The sequence below is a fragment of the Leptodactylus fuscus genome, chromosome 10 (genome assembly GCF_031893055.1).
Source record: "Leptodactylus fuscus isolate aLepFus1 chromosome 10, aLepFus1.hap2, whole genome shotgun sequence".
Classification (NCBI taxonomy): Eukaryota; Metazoa; Chordata; class Amphibia; order Anura; family Leptodactylidae; genus Leptodactylus; species Leptodactylus fuscus.
This window is the reverse complement of record NC_134274.1, coordinates 4,696,543-4,715,534: the sequence shown is the minus strand read 5'-3', so window position 1 is coordinate 4,715,534 and position 18,992 is coordinate 4,696,543. Positions and strand designations below refer to the sequence as shown.

At 43.6% G+C, this 18,992-nt stretch overlaps 1 protein-coding gene across 1 annotated transcript in view; it reads left to right on the top strand.

Annotated features, from left to right (window-relative positions):
- The window catches only part of SORCS3 (sortilin related VPS10 domain containing receptor 3), a 329,278-nt gene that overhangs the window by 297,698 nt on the left and 12,588 nt on the right, over positions 1–18,992 (top strand). Inside the window, exons 17-22 of the mRNA XM_075287996.1 lie at positions 723–836; positions 1,177–1,348; positions 9,053–9,239; positions 11,677–11,810; positions 15,174–15,297; positions 17,256–17,368. Of these exons, the coding sequence (XP_075144097.1) occupies positions 723–836; positions 1,177–1,348; positions 9,053–9,239; positions 11,677–11,810; positions 15,174–15,297; positions 17,256–17,368 (844 nt within the window). The remainder of the gene's footprint in view (positions 1–722; positions 837–1,176; positions 1,349–9,052; positions 9,240–11,676; positions 11,811–15,173; positions 15,298–17,255; positions 17,369–18,992) is intronic.

Sequence of the window (18,992 nt, the reverse complement as noted above, 5' to 3'; positions counted from 1 at the left end):
ATGGCATTCCAAGACAACAAAGCAAGTTCTATGAATAAATGAGCTACCACCTTTGGTCCAGAAGGTCTTAATGGGCCCTCATAATGTTGAAACCAGACCTTGACCCCTGTTCTACTGGCTGCCCAATATTGTTAATGCTCTTGTGCCCTGAACCTTGAAATCCATGGTGCACAATCTAAAGGAAACTTAACATGGAAGAATGGAGGATGCCATATCTGGGAAAAAAAGCCAGATCTAGAGATAACATATTATGACACAATGTGCCATGATGTCCCATGTTCTGTCTTTCTGTGGATTTCTATTTGTGATAGAACAAAGCCCAAACCCATCCATCTACCAGGAGAAACTCAAGCTACCAGAATGTTAACAGTCTTTATTGATAAGTGATTTTTTTTAAAATCCAATAATCCAAAAATTCATCATAAAATTTTGCTACATAATTTCACAAGTCGGAGCAGTGGACGCCAAGGTAGAATTTTCTTTGGGTCAGTTTTTCTACAAGTCATGTTACTTATTAGAAGGGGGTTTATACTTTTTTATGACCTGTTTGATAATCCAGCACATCTTTGTAGATATGAGCTAAAAAATTTTGCAACAATATTTCAGAACCTTTAGAATTCCGAGGTGTGTTTTTTGGACGTGATACAATGTGTCAGTAGTCATTTAGTGGGAGGAGCTAATTTTTTATGACACTTTTAATACCTTTCTTTTTTTTTTTTCAGTGACTATGGCTATGAGAGACAAGGGAAGAACCAGTGCACCCCCGCCTTCTGGTTTAATCCAACGTCCGTTTCAAAAGATTGCAGTCAGGGTCAGAGCTATCTCAAGAGCAGTGGGTAAGATCCCGCATCCTTCATAGATCCTTACTTTATTATTGGGTTTAGTTACAATTACATTGTTACATTGTATATATTAGGATGCAACATAGAAAAGGAAAATTCCATCCAGCTTGATGGCAACAACGAAATATTGACGATTGACAGCAGAGGAAGACCACATGGTCCACCTAGTTTTAGTATCTTATCATAGGATAGACTTGTATCCCAGACATTATATATTTGACCTGTATGACACTAGGGACAAGTGTTGATGTTACGATGTCTATAGGTGTAGATTTATAATATCTGGTTAATATTTTATTCAATATGGGTTGATATTTCTGTTGGGACTTTGCAGATATCGGCGGATTGTGTCCAATAACTGCACGGACGGATTACGGGAGCAGTATTCTCCCAAACCCCAGGAATGTTTAGGAAAAGCTCCTCAAGGATTGCAGCTTACCACGAGTGATGGCAAACTGGGGGCGCAGAGCGGGCAGAACGTCACCTTCCTGGTACATCTGGAGGAGGTAGGGTCACATCACATCCTAACCTCTACTCTACAGTATCCTACTGTCTTCCAGTCTCCTTCTTGGTTGTCCACCTTGTCTTTTGGTCCCCAGGTCTGAGGTCTATAGTTGGGTTTCAGCAGGTCCCCTGGGGGACATCACCATCACTGGCCCCAGGGCACCACTGAGACCTGTGATTGGGCCTCAGTGATCATTTGAGGGTGTCAACATGGTTTGGCAATACAATGCCAAAGTCCAAAGACATCCTAATGATGTCAATGACCCCCACAAGATGATCTGGGACCAGAAGACCAGTACACCAGTCTATCCCAGAAAGGGCAAGTGAGTGTTTTTATTTTTGCACACCCCTCTCTGGTCCCGGAGTACAATAATCAACTTTGGCCGAACCCAGAATTTTTGTAAATTTCATAACGAACTGGGTTCACCCATCCCAACAAAGTGTAGTGTCCCTGATTTTATGAGCTTTCTACTCATGATGATTTTAGTAAGGATGGAGCTGCTTGTGACAGGGGCAACGTCATGATGGAGCAGTGTCTCCAGCAGCACAGAGTATTTCAGGGGACGGCTGTACTCATCCTAATCATGTCCGTATAGTGTTAAGCCATGTAGCTTGGCCCTCCTTCCTCTGTATACTCTCTATATGAAGCAGTCCTGAGTTGTGTTACCGTCTTCGATCTCCTGGTCGCTGCCGTCCTCTGGTGTCAGGAGCTGCGCTCCGACTGCTGAATGCTGATTTATACTGTGATGAATTGAAATCTCTCTCTGGACATTAAGATGAAATAGATTTGAGCAGTGATGTGCAGGTGAGACACATTTTCTCAAATCGTTTAGCTGGGAGAAGCCTGACATACCGCGGCCGTGTCATCTCTGAAATTGATTGTTTCCGTCCAGACAAGAGGATTTTCGCCGCAGATGTTTTATATGGGGCTTCCCTCTCTACGTCAGTATTCAGACAGCTACCGGGCAGCACAATGGGGATTATTTTTTATACGAAAAAAAAAATTGTTGCCGTGATTGGCAGGTCACATAGACTTGGCTTTCAAGCAAATAACATTGAGCAGAACCCAACAAATTCACTGCAGAGCCCGCGTGTTAGGAGGTGGCCATGGTTTTCTTATAATTTATGGCAAGTCCATAATTTTTCATTGGTGGGACTTTGACAGTCGACCCCCCCCCCCCCCCATGGATCAGCCGTTCGGGGGTCTGTCTGTGCACTATAGAGTGTATGTAGCCAAAAGCAGTTGGCTCTCTGTTCTGTATAGTGGCTGGGGCTGGTACTGCAGCCCAGGACCATTACAAAGCACAACACAAAATACTCCCCTGGAAGTGTAAACCAAATATCTCAGTTCAGCACCAGTGGCAGAAGCATTGCCCCATTACCCTACCCTTATCCACTGTCTACCCACTTCCCTTCTCTACTTACATCACCATTGTCCCACTTTCCTACATAGCAGTGTTCTGCCCCTCCTGCCCCTCCTCCATTGGCTGCCTCGTTTTCCCCTTCCAAAATTTTTCCATTGACTAAAATGAAAGATAGCGCCTTCAGCGGACTATGCCTATATCTGTATATACCGTACACACTCATACAAGGGCTGTCTCGGGATGTAGTTGTTCTCTCTCCTTGTCTTCTCCTCCCAGCCCAGACCACCATGATGACTTCCCCTTACGTTTCCATCATTCTGCCATCCTTACTGTCCCCTGCTGCCTAGGACATGATGGAGGGTAGTAATAGCGACCCCTAAGTGTCCTGAACAATGATTTGTGGAAAGTAGATAATCCCTGTAACAGTTATAATACCTAGTGCACCTCAGGGAGCTCCATACTAATAGTTATGACACCGCACTCCACGTAGGGTAACGGTGACATTGAAATACCCGTATCTACTACATTTTGTCCTAATCTTATTTGGGCACCTGTCATAGAGGACATAATGGTCACTATTTTACTGTTTCAAGCATCAGGGTCGTTGCCGAACCTCATCTGCCCCAAGGGCCGGTTCCCAGTTCCAGTGTTGGGTTGTTGGTAGCGTTGGGCTGGGACAACGGCCATATTGTTTCTTTTGTAGTTCTATCTTCTTATTGTATGTCTGTAAATTGATTCATTCGATGCAGTGGTTAATTTTCTTATGATTCGCAACGTTTTGGCTTTTCCTACTTAAAACATATATATATATCCCAATTCCACGGGCAGCACATGTGCATGGGGTAGACGAAATATCATGGAATAATAACCATATTGTAGATTTTAATAAGTCATAGCATCTCCTTGGTAGGAATCCAAATTTCACGTTTTCGGTCTTGCCTGTTGCACATCTTGGCCATGTGAATTTATTGTATCATTACACATCTCACCAGGCTCCGGGGCCCCATCTGGGTAAGACGATTTCTATACTGATGAAGGATGTGTTTGTTTGCTAAGCAGACCTCTTTACTTTAACCTCTTCTTCTCCATCTCCTGTCTTCCGTTGTGTTTCTTCTGGATTCGGGTTTGGCTCTTCTACTGCATTGGGTTCCTAAGTCAACTGGTGCTTGAAGGTGACATCAGGTGTGATGTCCTATTTACCCAGAATTGTCCTCCTGCTGAGCGTATGTCCTTCCATGTCCTTGCTCTCTTCTGTTTGATCCATGTAGTCACACAGTTGATAAGGTTGGATCAAGACAGAAGTCCATCAAGTTCAACTTATAAACCTTCTCTGTTGATCCAAAGGAAGACAAAAAACATAAGTCGGACAGCAATTTTCCCCTTATAGAACTTTTCTTCCCAAGTCCAAATATGACAACCAGAATCATCAACATTGTATCCCAAAATTCTAATTGCCATAGTATATGATATTTTTCCTGTACCCTCTCGAGCAAGTCATCAGCCATCATACATCCTATGGCAGTCATTTCCATTCTCACGCTCTTACTGTGAAGAATCCCACCTATGACTATGGTGAAACCAATTCTCTTCCAGACGTAGAGGCCTTGTCATGGTTACATGGTTGTTATGTTAGTGGGTTTGTTAGTTTTGTATCAAAGATGTGGATTCTATAGACCATCATCCATTTGGAGGTATGGACGGCAGGTTGCTGTCCCCAGAACAGTCATGGATTGGTGGTGGTAGCGGCACGGATAGGGACAGATCCAAGGGTCCTCACCAAGAGAGTAGTCAGCATGCAACTGACCAGAAATGGATCCAATAATCAGGAGTGGAACAACTGGTACCAGGTGAAGAGTCCAAAGGGGCAAGGCATGAGTGTTATCCATGAGCAAGGCTGGAATGATCTTCATAAAGGATAACATTCTGGTACCCCAATGTAACAAGGCCCCAAAAATGTCACATCCCATATTAGATACAGCCATTCTTCCATCAGTCATGATCCAGGGCCAGGAGGCCAGCGCAGCCTCTTCACCCCCTACAGTAACAGTCCAATTACTCAATATCAGATCACAAATTTCCTGCATCTTCCTTATTTTTTGAGCATCTTCCAGGGTCCCGGGATTAGATCTTGCAGTAAATAACTGTATAAGCCACACTTCTTCTTGTGGTTTCTCGGACTCGGATATAAATAGATGCAGCGCAGCAATTTATCCCAGTAACCCGCAGGTTAGTGAATAGCCGAGATTTCTGGAACTCTAATTACAAGAGTATTGTGTTTTCCTCCACTTATCACAACCCATCTGCGCTGTCATTTCCTTTGCCATTTTGGCTCCCAATTGCCTTGTTTTCCAGCGAGTCGGGAGAAAAAGTGATGAAAGATAGTGGAAAATTAAACCTAAGGACGTCAGCGTGCCGGAGCGCACAGTAGGCAGCCGGGCGGCCATTTTCCAATGTTAAGTCATTTCACGGATTTCTGGGCACCGAGATTTACATTTGTTATCTTGACCGGGGTGATGTTACCTGTGGAGAGGTAAGAGGTCCATGGATGGTCCTCAGTGTCCACGGCATTGGAGAGACAGTTTTCTTCCTTTTAGAGGACAGTCTATTTTCACTATTACCCTGTATGACGCTACCATGGCGGTATTATTTGGGAACGCTATGGTTGTATCTATAGTATTTGGTGTCTGTATTAGTTTGACTATGAGTTTAGCACCGTTGGATAGTAGTGATGGTGTGGTGCATTCTGGCCACCACTTAGCAAGAGGAACGCGTGAAAATGCATTTGTGAGACCACACCCCTATTGTCATGGCCCTGCCCCCTTTTGGGTGAGACACACTGACTTTATGTGCATGCCATATCAAATTTTGCAACAGGCACTGCTTTTTTAGGATGCAAACACCACATAATGTACCCATAACATGTCAGATAGACCCTGGTGGATGTGGGATTACTCCACTGGGTCCAGGAGATTTGGGAGGGTCCAGGACTCCTATTCTTCAGGGAGTCCTCCTTTAGGCAGCCTCCTAGATGTTCCAGAAGAGTTGGCAAGTTTAAGTAAGTCTAGGGATACACAGCGACCTCCCCTAAGCCTCTACTTATATTGAACCCCAAAAGTTTTGGATTCCATTTGAGGTCTTTTGGAAAATTTGGGTTCAATCCAGTTCAATTTCAATCTGATGCAACAGGAGTGAGATTTCTTATCTTACTTTGCGCCTATTATTCCGGCACAGTGTAGCACTTACTTACGCATAGTTTGGCAACTTTATTGTAGAGGTGCAGAATGTCAGGACTCCGGGCAATGTTATCATTGTAACTTTACATTCCACCTGCAGATCTACGCTTTCTACATCTCTAGCTGGGTGCTACACTGTGATATCTGCAGTCAGACAAGGCGACACATTGCGCCTATACCTGACATAATGTCTGAGACGTTCCAGTCTTAAGTCACGTCCTTACATTACATAAGTCTTTTATATACTCTTGAATTGTAACTCTAGCGGAGAGCGCAGTGCGGTGCTGCCTTCGGAACATGTGTCATAAATGGATTTGCAGAACAGTCACCTTATCCCTCTCCAGCAGCTCATTTCCACTTTAATTTATATTCATAAACTCGGAGATAGGGACATTGTCTGAGGATAGTGAATCACTTTCAATATTTCATATCCAGCAGGCCCAGAATAAGTCAGGCTGCTGAGATGTTTGTGGGTTATGTTCCTAAAGTCTATTAGCGTTGTACAATGTGCAGACAGCCATTGGCAACATGAAACCTGCCATGGAAACTTTTTTAATCGTTTCTATTGCGGCTCCATTGTGATTTACATTGTAACTTTCCAACAACCCCGGAAAGAACGAGGGCAGACGTACGGGATCAGTACAGATTAGGACGAGGCTAGTAGATGGGTAGGATGAGGCTTCGGGGGGTTTTAGGTCATGACTTCACATGAAGTTATAATGAATAGACTTTGAGGAATTTGATGACTCTTGGACTGGATGGTGCGGAGTAGATGTTGGCGCCCAAGATGGGCAAATGACTCAAAGTGAAGTCTCTCCCGGGCTGATGTCCTTAAAGAGGACCCTTCACCACCTCCGTCAAGTCCCGCTCCTGAGTCGGAATTATCGTTCTAGCCCAAGCCAATCCAACCAACATACATGTGGAGCACTGGGGGACGGGTCTTCAGTTCGGAGTCTTACCCCAAGCGCTCCAGTTATTGTTCTCCAACTCTACATAAGCCACATAACAAAGGTTCCCACTTTATCGTTGCAATGTGCTCTGTAACCTGGTGGTGGAGGATGACTATGCTTGGCAAGGTGGTAGCATATTGAGGGCGTTGATCCTACACCGGTCAGTCATTTTTCTTACTTTCACCAGAAAATTACATTTGACTTTCACATCTTATATAGGATTTCCTTTCCCTTATTCTCTAAATACTCCTCTACGATCATCCATCATGGCCTCCAGATGAGGAGCCACCGACACCATCCTTATACCATTATTGTTAATACTTTCTTACAGGAATATCCTTTCTCGGAAGCCCTTGACATAGCGCACAATCCAAGGATCTGATAGATGAGTTCTAATTTAGGAGTCGTGTGACCTTTAATGGATCCGTCCATCTTGTGGACAATCAATAAAACAGTTAAACCCCATGGCCTTTCTGAATGTGTTATATGGCTGGAAGTGGGAAAGTCCTCCGATAAAACATCCTGTAGTAATAATTCCATCAGACGATGGCAGCGTGCGGTCACTTCTATCCATAGCTCACAACGTCACTGGGTATATTGAATTCTACGCTCCAGGTGGGATCATGACAGTGGAGGGACACATGGATTATTTAGAGTATTAGGGACAGGGTCAATCTAAATCAACATTAGGTTTGTAAGTCAACCTGCTCGAAGGCAAACTGATTTCTTAGATAGTCCTGTGTTAGAAACAATATGGCGGAGTTCAGGGTTTAAAACCAAGTAAAGGTGTCCAATCCAATTAGATTTTGCATCTCTAATCAATCGTGTACGCAAGGTTCTGACTCTAACTTGGCAGACGTTATTGGGGGAAAGAAGTGTTAGACATATTGGATCTCAACACGTTCAATCCTTCTGTTCCAAAGAGAGATAAGCCATCGCCAAAGGAGCCTAGAGAATACAGAGGGTTAACTTAGCCATAAAACATGTTCACTTGGTCAAGCTGGGCATGTATTTCATTTTGAGCCTAAAAAGCTGAGATGGACCTTTTTGAGGGCCACATCGGTATGGAGTTGGTATGTTCTCTCTGTGTTCTTTGCATGCTCTCCAGTCACCAAAAGCTTATTTATATGTTAAAGGAGTTGCACAGGATTAGAAGAACATCGATGCTTTCCAAAAACAGCACCACAGCTGGTATATGTCTGGTATTACAGCTCTACCCAATGCACTTCATTGGAACACTAGGCAAGGTCCATGGACAGGTGTGTTGGTGGTTTTAGAATTCTTAGTAAGACATGTATAGTCTTATAAGTCCCTGTATACCTCATGGTGGCCTCGTAGAGGTCACGTCTCATTAATGAGACATATTGCCCCTTCTGACCCACATCTAGGACCTCTCATCCAGCCAGCCAGTACCCTAGTTCCCACGGATGAGAAGCAATGACCTCTCTGCTGTCTTGGACGGCTTCATCTTCCTTCTTGTCTAGACTTCCAACATTATGCTACTAGGTTTCAGATGACACGGACACTAGAGTAAGGTGGTCTAGAGCAAGTTCTCCTTTTACACCAGAGGACTTATTTGTATATGTTTCTAGAAGAAGGTATCCATGTTTCTTATAGCACAAGCCATCGTTTGCCTTTCAATTACATTCGATCCGGTGTGCGCGTATGTCAGAGGGATATTAGATGCTGAGCCTCACTGGGGATGATCACTAATGTGACTGATGACATCTGGACGGCCCTTTAGAACACGATGGCATCGAGAAAGTAAATCATACAACAGATAATTCCCCATAGAGGCTCCATATGGTGGCACATGAAGTATGTGCGGGTCCCGGGAGTGGTTCAAAGAGAGACATTTAAAGATGAGCAATAAGGATTTGTACATTTTTAGATATTCTCATACAGTCCTTCAAAAACACTGATTTGATGTTTGCAAAATATAGAGGTTGGTTTGTATATTTGGGCACTCACAAAGGAGTATAACCCTAGTGATGTTGGTGTCTTGGGACTTCACCATGTTGGGGGTGCCATGGGTCTACTCTTTAGCAAGGCTGGAATTGCTTTCCATTGATAATTTACCAAATTGGTTGTCCTATCAAGAAATCCCAGTCCATAATCCTTGTGAGGAATACAAGGTGACATTTTTTTTTTCATTCCAGGGCGACATCCAGAGGATTAACATTCAGTTGGACTTTGGAGATGGCAGCGCTGTGTCTTATGCCAATTTTAGCAAGATTGAGGATGGTATACGGCATGTGTACAAGAACCCGGGAATATATCAGGTCACCGCCTACGCGGAGAACAATGTGGGCATTGATAGCGCCATCCTCTATCTTCATGTAACTTGTAAGTTAATTGTTATCACTTCCATTTGTGCATTTCATTCTTACATTGTGTTGCCTTGGACACATGGAAGTCCCATCATTGACTTGAATTATACAAATACAATGACTGCATATGCGAACAAGTTAGAATGTAATAAGGCATATGGATCTGTTCACATCTGTGTCAGAGGCTCAATCCCACATCCTTTCAGATTTGATATGAACAATAGTGCTGTATGAGACAATATTTCCCCGTCAAAATGGTAGACCCCACATTGGAACCCAATAGATCCCATTATCAATCACATGGCATACTTCCAGAACTGATGGTATCACCCATACTACTGATTTAGCACTGGTGGAATCACCCATACCATGGATCTAGCCCTGGTGGTATTGCCCATGCCATGGATCTAGCCCTGGTGGTATCACCCATACCATGGATCTAGCCCTGGTGGTATCGCCCATACCATGGATCTAGCCCTGGTGGTATTGCCCATACCATGGATCTAGCCCTGTTGGTATCACCCATACCATGGATCTAGCCCTGTTGGTATCACCCACACCATGGATCTAGCCCTGTTGGTATCACCCACACCATGGATCTAGCCCTGGTGGTATCGCCCATACCTTGTATCCAGCTCTTCATTTCATTTCCTAAACACGCAGCCACAACTGTTTTCCACGTAACCTCTATATTTGCTTACCGAGGGGTAAAAGTTTCATCTTCATTCTTCAGCTGCGCACAGTCTGGCTTATGTTTCCCGCTAGTGGCCTTCATCATCCTGACTTTGCATCGTACATATTAAAACAATTTGTGCGGCCTCGGATTGCCCATATGGAGATCTCCAGAGCAGTTAATATAGCGAGAGACAGGGTAACCAAGGCATTTTATCACTCTAAGTTATCCCAGTGAAGGATGAAATGTGCCCTGAAACTTTATCACAGTAATAATTCCTCCACAAATCAATCATGTCCGCCGTTAACTACCTGTTATTAAAGCAGTTACTGTTCTTGGCGTCACCTTGCTCCATTAAATAACAAAGGGAGCCGTTAGCCGAAGATATCAAACTAATTTCCGGAGGCTTGTTTCATTTTATTGGCCAAATCAAAGTTTACTGGTAAAATTTCTCCCCTAACAAAGGTGCCTGGCGGTCTAGTAACTCCTTGTGTGTAAGTCAAGGGTCAAACAGCGCCACCTAGATCCGATAAACACGGCCACCAATCATGAAGAGGGAATTGCAAAACGTTAGGGGTTTCAAATTGGAAATCTGACTGCAAATTTCCAGTTTGGAAATTTTCCATTCCCTGGTTCAACTTGACCAACACATTCCGTAGTATGAGAATAACCCAAGGTCATGGTGATCATTGCTCCACCAGTGTGCAGACTTTGGAGTGTAGGCTGCAGCCTTAACGTTGGGGTTCTCATCCAATGGTTTTACCTGTTCTCCTCTCCCCTTTTTGGTATCAGTGAGAAGTTGGTGGGTGGGTATAGCCTGTGTGACCTGCGGTGGGCGCCAAGACTTGGACATATAGAGATAATGCAGGAACCAATCAGGGTTGAGCAGCAAAACGTACTTTGCAGAGTTGACAGATGGCTCAATCACAAGAGAAGAGAATAGAAGTGGCCAGAATCCAGGACTGATGTCGCCCAGCCACTGCTGCTAGATAGCAGAGGTGGTCCGAAATATAGGCAATGTATTGGGTAAAACAGCTTAACCACTTCTGGACTGGCCCATTTTCCCTGGTTCAGGATTTTGTACATAGAAGCTCATGCAGTCCCTTGCAGTCATGTGACGGCTCCCATAGCTGTGTACACAGTGCTAATTGACTACATATGTTGTATGAATGTACATAGATACCCCATCACGTCTATGTTATAGACTCGTAGACACTCCACATACCACCATAGGCTACCTCGGCTTCTTGCGGACTTTATGATGCCTCATGGTTTCTAGGGGGAAAAATTTGCAATTGAGATAGAACACAATTTGTTACATCACATTCTCACAAAATACAGTATGGTCCATGCACCGTATGGCAGATTTATACTACACGGATCCCTACTATGACCACATGCATCAACTTTTTGATGTTGAGGGACTATTACCGAGAAAGGACGATGTGTAAGTTGTCCTGCAGGCAGCAAAGCCTGGCTCTTACAGTGATCAACTGCAATCTGGGGAGAAACTCGGCTGCAAGTGTTCAATATCCCTGCGGCGCCAACGCAAGGAAAAAGACATTAAAAAGTATTGCACATTATCTATTAAAATCCACAATCTGGCTACGTAACGTTGGACCGGACAAGTCCTCCACTCTTTGTAACTCTTCTCCATTCTGGCCAAAAGACTAGACCCCAAATAAAGAACTTCCTTGGAAATTCCTGGTAAGATGTAACCAGTGGAATGTGGTGTTACAGTTTTTGATCTTGTTTAACCTCTTTCCTTGTCCACCATCAGGTCCTATCGAGCATGTCCACCTGCGAGTACCCTTCGTCGCCATCCGAAATAAGGAGGTCAACATCAGCGCCGTGGTTTGGCCGTCTCACCCCGGCACGCTCACTTATTTTTGGTGGATCGGGAACAACACCAAGGTACGATGAACAAGTCTATGCTTATTTACCTCGTCTTGGCATGTCCACCAATGAGACGTCTCATGAGCATAGTTGTGTTCATGTTGGAATTACCGGCTCAATAACCTTCAGACACGCTTGATTTAACATGGTGACTCAAGACGTTCGGGAGCCGATGGGAAGAGATAAAGACGTAATTCAGTATTTGAGACAAGAATGTAGCGGCTTGATGTAGCTTTCAAGACAAGCCCGAGGATTAATGAAGCACGCCTGCTCGGTTTTAACGAGTCTGTCACATGATCTACAACATAGGTTATCCACCTTATAAATCCCATCACCCGCCTCATTTGTTAAGTCATAAATTATTCAAGGGTTTTCTTTATATCCTTGACTTGATTAAAGAGGCCATCTTTCATTTAAATTAGAGATGGAATCCATCTTTTTTATGGTTATGGAAAGGCTTTTCGTCAGTCACTGTGAGGCTATGGTAGGAAGGAAGACTCCGGCTTTAATGAGTCAGGACATTTTATAATGACATTGATGGGCTAGAAGAAGATTCAGGAGTGACAGGAGGGCAAAGACTCCCTAATGGGTTTGCAAATTTTTTAGCGGGTTCATTACTAGGTAAAAATATGGGCGACCTATTCAAAACCATGTGAGGGCTTCATAGCTATGGAAACTAAAGGTATTCTTTAGAGGGGTCATCCAAGATTAGGAAAAATCCACAGTGGACCATCGGTTGTGTCTGATGTCGCGACCCCCATGGAAGACAATTGGGCATATACAGAATTTACCAGACGGGGTGTTCATTGAGTCGCCAAGTTCCTGAATACAGTTTTATGCCCTCACATAGTATAATGTCCTCTTAGTGACCTCACACTCTATAATACTCTCCTTAGTGCCACCACATAGTATAATATTCTCTCAGTGACCTCACGCTCTATAATACTCTCCTTAGTGCCACCACATAGTATAATATTCTCTCAGTGACCTCACGCTCTATAATACTCTCCTTAGTGCCACCACATAGTATAATGTCCTATTAGTGACCTCACACTCTATAATACTCTCCTTAGTGCCACCACATAGTATAATATTCTCTCAGTGACCTCACGCTCTATAATACTCTCCTTAGTGCCACCACATAGTATAATGTCCTATTAGTGACCTCATGCTCTATAATACTCTCCTTAGTGCCACCACTTAGTATAATGTCTTCTTAGTGACCTCACACTCTATAATACTCTCCTTAGTGCCACCACATAGTATAATGTCCTCTTAGTGACCTCATGCTCTATAATACTCTCCTTAGTGCCACCACTTAGTATAATGTCCTCTTAGTGACCTCATGCCCTATAATACTCTCCTTAGTGCCACCACATAGTATAATGCCTTCTTAGTGACCTCACGCTCTATAATACTCTCCTTAGTGCCACCACATAGTATAATGCCCCCCCATGGAATAATATGCTAGAGTAGCCAGTGCATATAATGTCACCATGTCTATGCACTGGCTACTTTCGCATCAACAACCTGACCTCATTCCAAGCTGCTCCACTTGCTGGATTTTTCCCATTGCAATGTGGATTTGCATGGAAATTGATCCATAGAAAACTTGGCACTGGATTTCATGGGGCTCACCGGGGTCAAGTTGCAAAAATTGGCTGAACCCAAGATCTTCTGGTTTCATCACCCACAAATCATTTTTATACTACAGAGTCTTTTGACCTCACCTGCGGTGGTATCTGGTGTCCTCTCATCTTATGGCCCCTTCCAACCTCCAGGGCAACTTGAGAAATCTGAGTAGATCACATGGGGCATTGATGTTTGATGTGATTGGGCCTCAGTGGTCACCTGGAGCCACTGGCCTAACCCAACGGGGTTGGAAGATGCCTCGGAGAGAACACCGGATGCCTCATCTTAACCTGATCTGATGAAGAGTGATTATATTTCTGCCCCTCCAATTATTATAGTCTGGGGTCTGGAGAGATCCCGGAAACTGGGGGGCAAACTCCTGAATACTAAAGAACCAATCCCGCACGATCTCTAGTCTCTAATAAAGCGGCCGTTCATTGTCTGTACTATGATACTGACACTTTTTGCTGTTGTGAATTCGTTGTGTCTCACCTGGGCACATTTCAGGTAACACGTTATCGCTCTATACGGTCTATGTACACACAGGCGGTATTCAGCCATCAGAACACGTATATTATAAAACGTTACTCCTTTAAATAATACAATTTGTGTGAATAGCAAGTCGGTGTTCTTTGTATGAAATGACAAGAAAATAGTTAAATCCTCGCTTTGGGAGGGGGGGGGGGGCTTCAGCTTTCCTTGAAAAGAAAGGTAATTACCCTCAAAAGAATAAAACATAAAGGGATAGGAACAGCATTTAAAAGTTTCCTTTGAAGTTGTGCAAAGCAGCAGCTAATAATTATAAAGCCGAATAAGAGGAGCGAGAGATATCGCAGCCTTAATTTGTGGGGAGGAAAGTCTCGTGTTCTAGAGGAGTCTGCAGGGTCTGATAATGGGGGGCTTGTTTGCTTCGTGTCACGTTTACCTATGTATAGGGGGTGTAGAGCTTATAGTCATCTGCGGACCCATATAAGATAATGGGGTCAGAGCGAATCCTCGCTCATTTAAGGGCAGATTAGATGGACCATGTGATGTTTCTTTTTACCAATCTTTAGAGCAAAGTTTATTTACTGCTACTGTAACCTATAGGATCCAGACCGATACATTGTATCCATTTCCCACATATAGCACCAATGACCACAGTACCGTACAGACGGATTCCATTGGGGCTCACAACCTAAATTCCAACTTAACCTATCAATACAGAATGTTTGGGAGGAAAATGGGAACACACAAAAGCTGCAGTCAGTGTCACCTGGGATGTCCAACTGGGATGTCCAGGGAGATCTGTCAGCCCATTGGCTTCCTGCAGCACAATTTTTGGGATGCAGATTGGTTTACGACAACTAGAGGCCTGACAATATAACTGCATGGCCTTATAGACAATGCTACTAAGTATTCCTACACACTATAAAAGAGGTCGATGGATCGTCGCGTTAAATCCAATAGTGGTACGAGAAAAAGATGAAAATTTTGTGCAATAAAGTTTAACAAAAAATATTACCACCCCTCCAATTATTTTTTAAAGAAAGATAACAAAAAAAAGAGACCTGGTACCGCTGATATTGTGCATGGAAATTCCTGCTGTTTTTCACTTGGTATCTGTCCACACCGTGCTGACAGACAACCCCCCAATGGCTGACATTGACCCCTATAGTATACTGTATAGCATTCTGGAAAACTGTAGAAATCAATGCCGGTGAAGCCCCGTTTTATTGACCGGGATACATCCTGCTTGTGTATCCGCAGCCTCTGATCACCCTGGACAGTAGTATCTCGCTGACCTTCCATATGGAGGGTGTTAATACCATCACGGTGCAGGTGGCCTCTGGAAACACTCTCATTCAGGACACCAAAGAAGTTGCTGTACATGGTAAGTTTTTTTTTCATATGTTATTCAGTTGGTCATGTAAAACGTTCCATCAGAACTTCATTGTCAGGTTCATATCTGCCCAAAACTATCATGAGCCTACTGTATAGGAAAGTAGTACGTGCTGGTCAATGGTCAATTACATTTTTTTGCAATGGTGGCCTATGGAGTTTTTACCTTCAGCACAAATGTTGGGAGATTTTCTCAGCCCAGGAGAGAAGGAACCCATCCCTGGTTAATGCCATTCTCTTGGCTTGGGGTTAAAGGGGTTGTTAAATTTACCGGATTTCCTCCAGTGGTTTCTTGTTGCTGGACCTCGGGGTTCCAGCCTGATTCAGAACATGGGTCTTGATTGAAACAGCTCCTGATCCCAGGGTTGGAACCAGGTCATAATACCGGATCCAACATGAAGAACCTTGCGGGGAGGAAGTCTGGTAACATTAACTCCCTGGACAATCCCTTTAGAAACATGCATGGTACCTACTTAATAACCAGCCATGATGTCCTAATTGTGGTCAGGTTATCTTCTCATACATGTAGTGTCCTCCTGATAACCAGCCATGATGTCCTTATTGTGGTCAGGTTATCTTCTCATACATGTAGTGTCCCCTCCTGATAACCAGCCATGATGTCCTTATTGTGGTCGGGTTATCTTCTCATACATGTAATGTCCTCCTGATAACCAGCCATGATGTTCTTATTGTGGTCAGGTTATCTTCTCATACATGTAGTGTCCTGTCCTGATAACCAGCCATGATGTCCTTATTGTGGTCGGGTTATCTTCTCATACATGTAGTGTCCTCCTGATAACCAGCCATAATGTCCTTATTGTGGTCAGGTTATCTTCTCATACATGTAGTGTCCTCCTGATAACCAGCCATGATGTCCTTATTGTGGTCGGGTTATCTTCTCATACATGTAGTGTCCTCCTGATAACCAGCCATGATGTCCTTATTGTGGTCGGGTTATCCTCTCATACATGTAGTGTCCTCCTGATAACCAGCCATGATGTCCTTATTGTGGTCAGGTTATCTTCTCATACATGTAGTGTCCTCCTGATAACCAGCCATGATGTCCTTATTGTGGTCGGATTTTCTTCTCATACATGTAGTGTCCTCCTGATAACCAGCCATGATGTCCTTATTGTGGTCAGGTTGTCTTCACGTACACGCACGGTACCTACCTGATAACCTGTCCACAATAAGGACATCATGGCTGGGACAGTGCAATGTATTGGTTTCTGACAAGTTCCAGACCATAGAAAGTTCCTACATCCATGGTTGTATCATCTGGTAACCAATGAAGACCACAGACATCACCACTAAGAAGGTTAGAGAAAATGTATAAAAATCTACAAATTTTTTAATTATTCATATTTTCAAAAAATGTCTTCAAATTTAAGGGAAAAGATCCCCAACATTTGTGAAAGTCATGCACCTCGCCAACCCATAGGAGAAACATTGAGATCATTGGTCATGGTTACACCATGACTTTCCAAACATCACCACCGAGTCAGATCCCAATTAAAACTATACGAAAAATCTACTGGCGTAAAGACGAAAACAGGAACCAGAATTGCATCATGTCTTCCTACAGAATCCAAACTTCATGGCGAGCCAGCCATCTGTTCTGTGGGGAACATCAGTAGACAAATTCTCTGTGTGGAACGTCATTATCCAATTGTTGACAATGTTAATTTAAAAAGCCATTAAGTGTCTGTACGCGCACCGCGGGCCGCACGCTACCTGATGACAGCGCGCGGCTAATGAATATCTACTATAATAAGCAGAAGCATTTAAGCCGCCCTCCGCATGACGCGCAACTTTTTTTTTTTTTTTTAAGCTTTTGCAAAAACATGTCGAAATTTTCCATTGTGAGAATTGAACAAAGTCAGATCTGAATATAACAAAGGCGATGCGCGGGGAATTGACACAAAGCGTCTTTTAATGGTTGTGTTTCAGAGTATTTCCAGTCGCAGCTGTTGTCATTTTCTCCGAACCTGGATTATCACAATCCCGACATCCCCGAGTGGAGACAAGACATAAGCAAGCTCATTAAGAAGGCTCTGATACAGGTATGTATTAATGGTGGCAGCTGAGGTCTGCGTGAGATACGCCGTACGCTGCAGGGCGCGCAAGATGAGAGAACTGAAGCAAAACTAAAGCGGGACGATACAATGTTGCTTTGTCGAGCAGGTAACGATCTCGTAGCGCAGACCAAAGTCCTTGTGATGTCCTCTATATCCGGCATATACCAGGCGGGTTCTAGGGAATACCATGAGGATGAGGATGTAGCAGAGCACAACTTGTCACATATGTGGATGGATTATGTTGTATCTATACAATGTATTCCGTTTCTTCTGCAGCACCCATTGCCCGGCCATGCCGACGGCTTGTTGGACGTGGCAAATCATTTTTCATTTATTTCAGCCTTCACCGGAACACGATTAACCGTGATTGACTCGTCGGCTTATAATACGGATGTCAGACCTAATCTAATAAGACGTCCCCACGTAACGAGCAATTAATTAGAGTCTGCTCGCTGTACGACTATGGGATGTTTCATTTAAGAGTAAGCGAATGAGTCCACGGCACGGCCCGAGATCCTTCTCGCGGAGACATAAGACGTCTGGAATCAATATGAGTCATATCTTGGTTTCAGTCTCCTTGTTCTTCTGTTCTGCAGTTTAATATACTCCGAGCGAACCGCACGAGTCCTATCCTTGGCGGCTGAGATATCCCGCAAGATACACCGAGCCAATAAAACGATGAGCGCGATAAGCAAAAATCAGCGGAATAAAAAAAAAAAACACATAGCATCTTATCTCTCTATACTTTATACTCTCCCTTATTTTACCGCAATTCTTCCTCCTCCTCGTAAACTGCCAAAAAATTTAGAATTTATAGGTGAAGTTTATATTTCACTAGTAGGAAAGGAAAAAGTGCAATAATAATATTTTATATCAACAATTTATAACAATTTTATTTGATATTTTATTAGTCGTTTTAAAAAAAAAGAAAAAATCCAATTTGTTATAATTTGCTACAATATTATAATTCGCAAAATAGTTTTTTTTAATTAGTTTCACTTTTAAAATGTCTTAATGGACTCAGGGGTCTGGACTCTGAACTTGTTCCTCGTGCTGTGCCCGTGATTGTTATGGTATCTCAGTAGCTCGCTGGGATGCCATATAATGAGCGTGTTGTTGGTGTTGATGATCCGCCTGCTCTGGCATTTTGGCAGCTCTCAAGCTGGCCTGCCGCTGAACTTGTTCCTCGCGCCATGCCCATGATTGTTCTGGCATCTCAGCAGCTCGTCGGGACACCATATAATGAGCGTGTTGTTGGCGTCGATGATCTGTCTGCTCAGGCGTGCGTTTCGAGAGCTGTCAAGCTGGCCTGCCGCTGAACTTGCTCCTCGCGCCAAGCCTGTGATTGTCTGGTTGGGAACTGCTAGAATCCCATCCACTTTTCAGGGACTGTAAAATGGTGCAGTTTTTGGCATAGTATTTACGCCATATGGGGCCCCAGCCTTAAAACGATGCAAAAACTTATATAAATGCTGTGTGAATTCATCCAAATACTGGATACAAGGACTAGGGGACATCTGCAAAAGAGAGAGAACCAAAATACAGTAAACGAAGCTCAGAATTGTCCATTGTTACATAATATCAATGTAATATAGAACTAGGGTTAGGT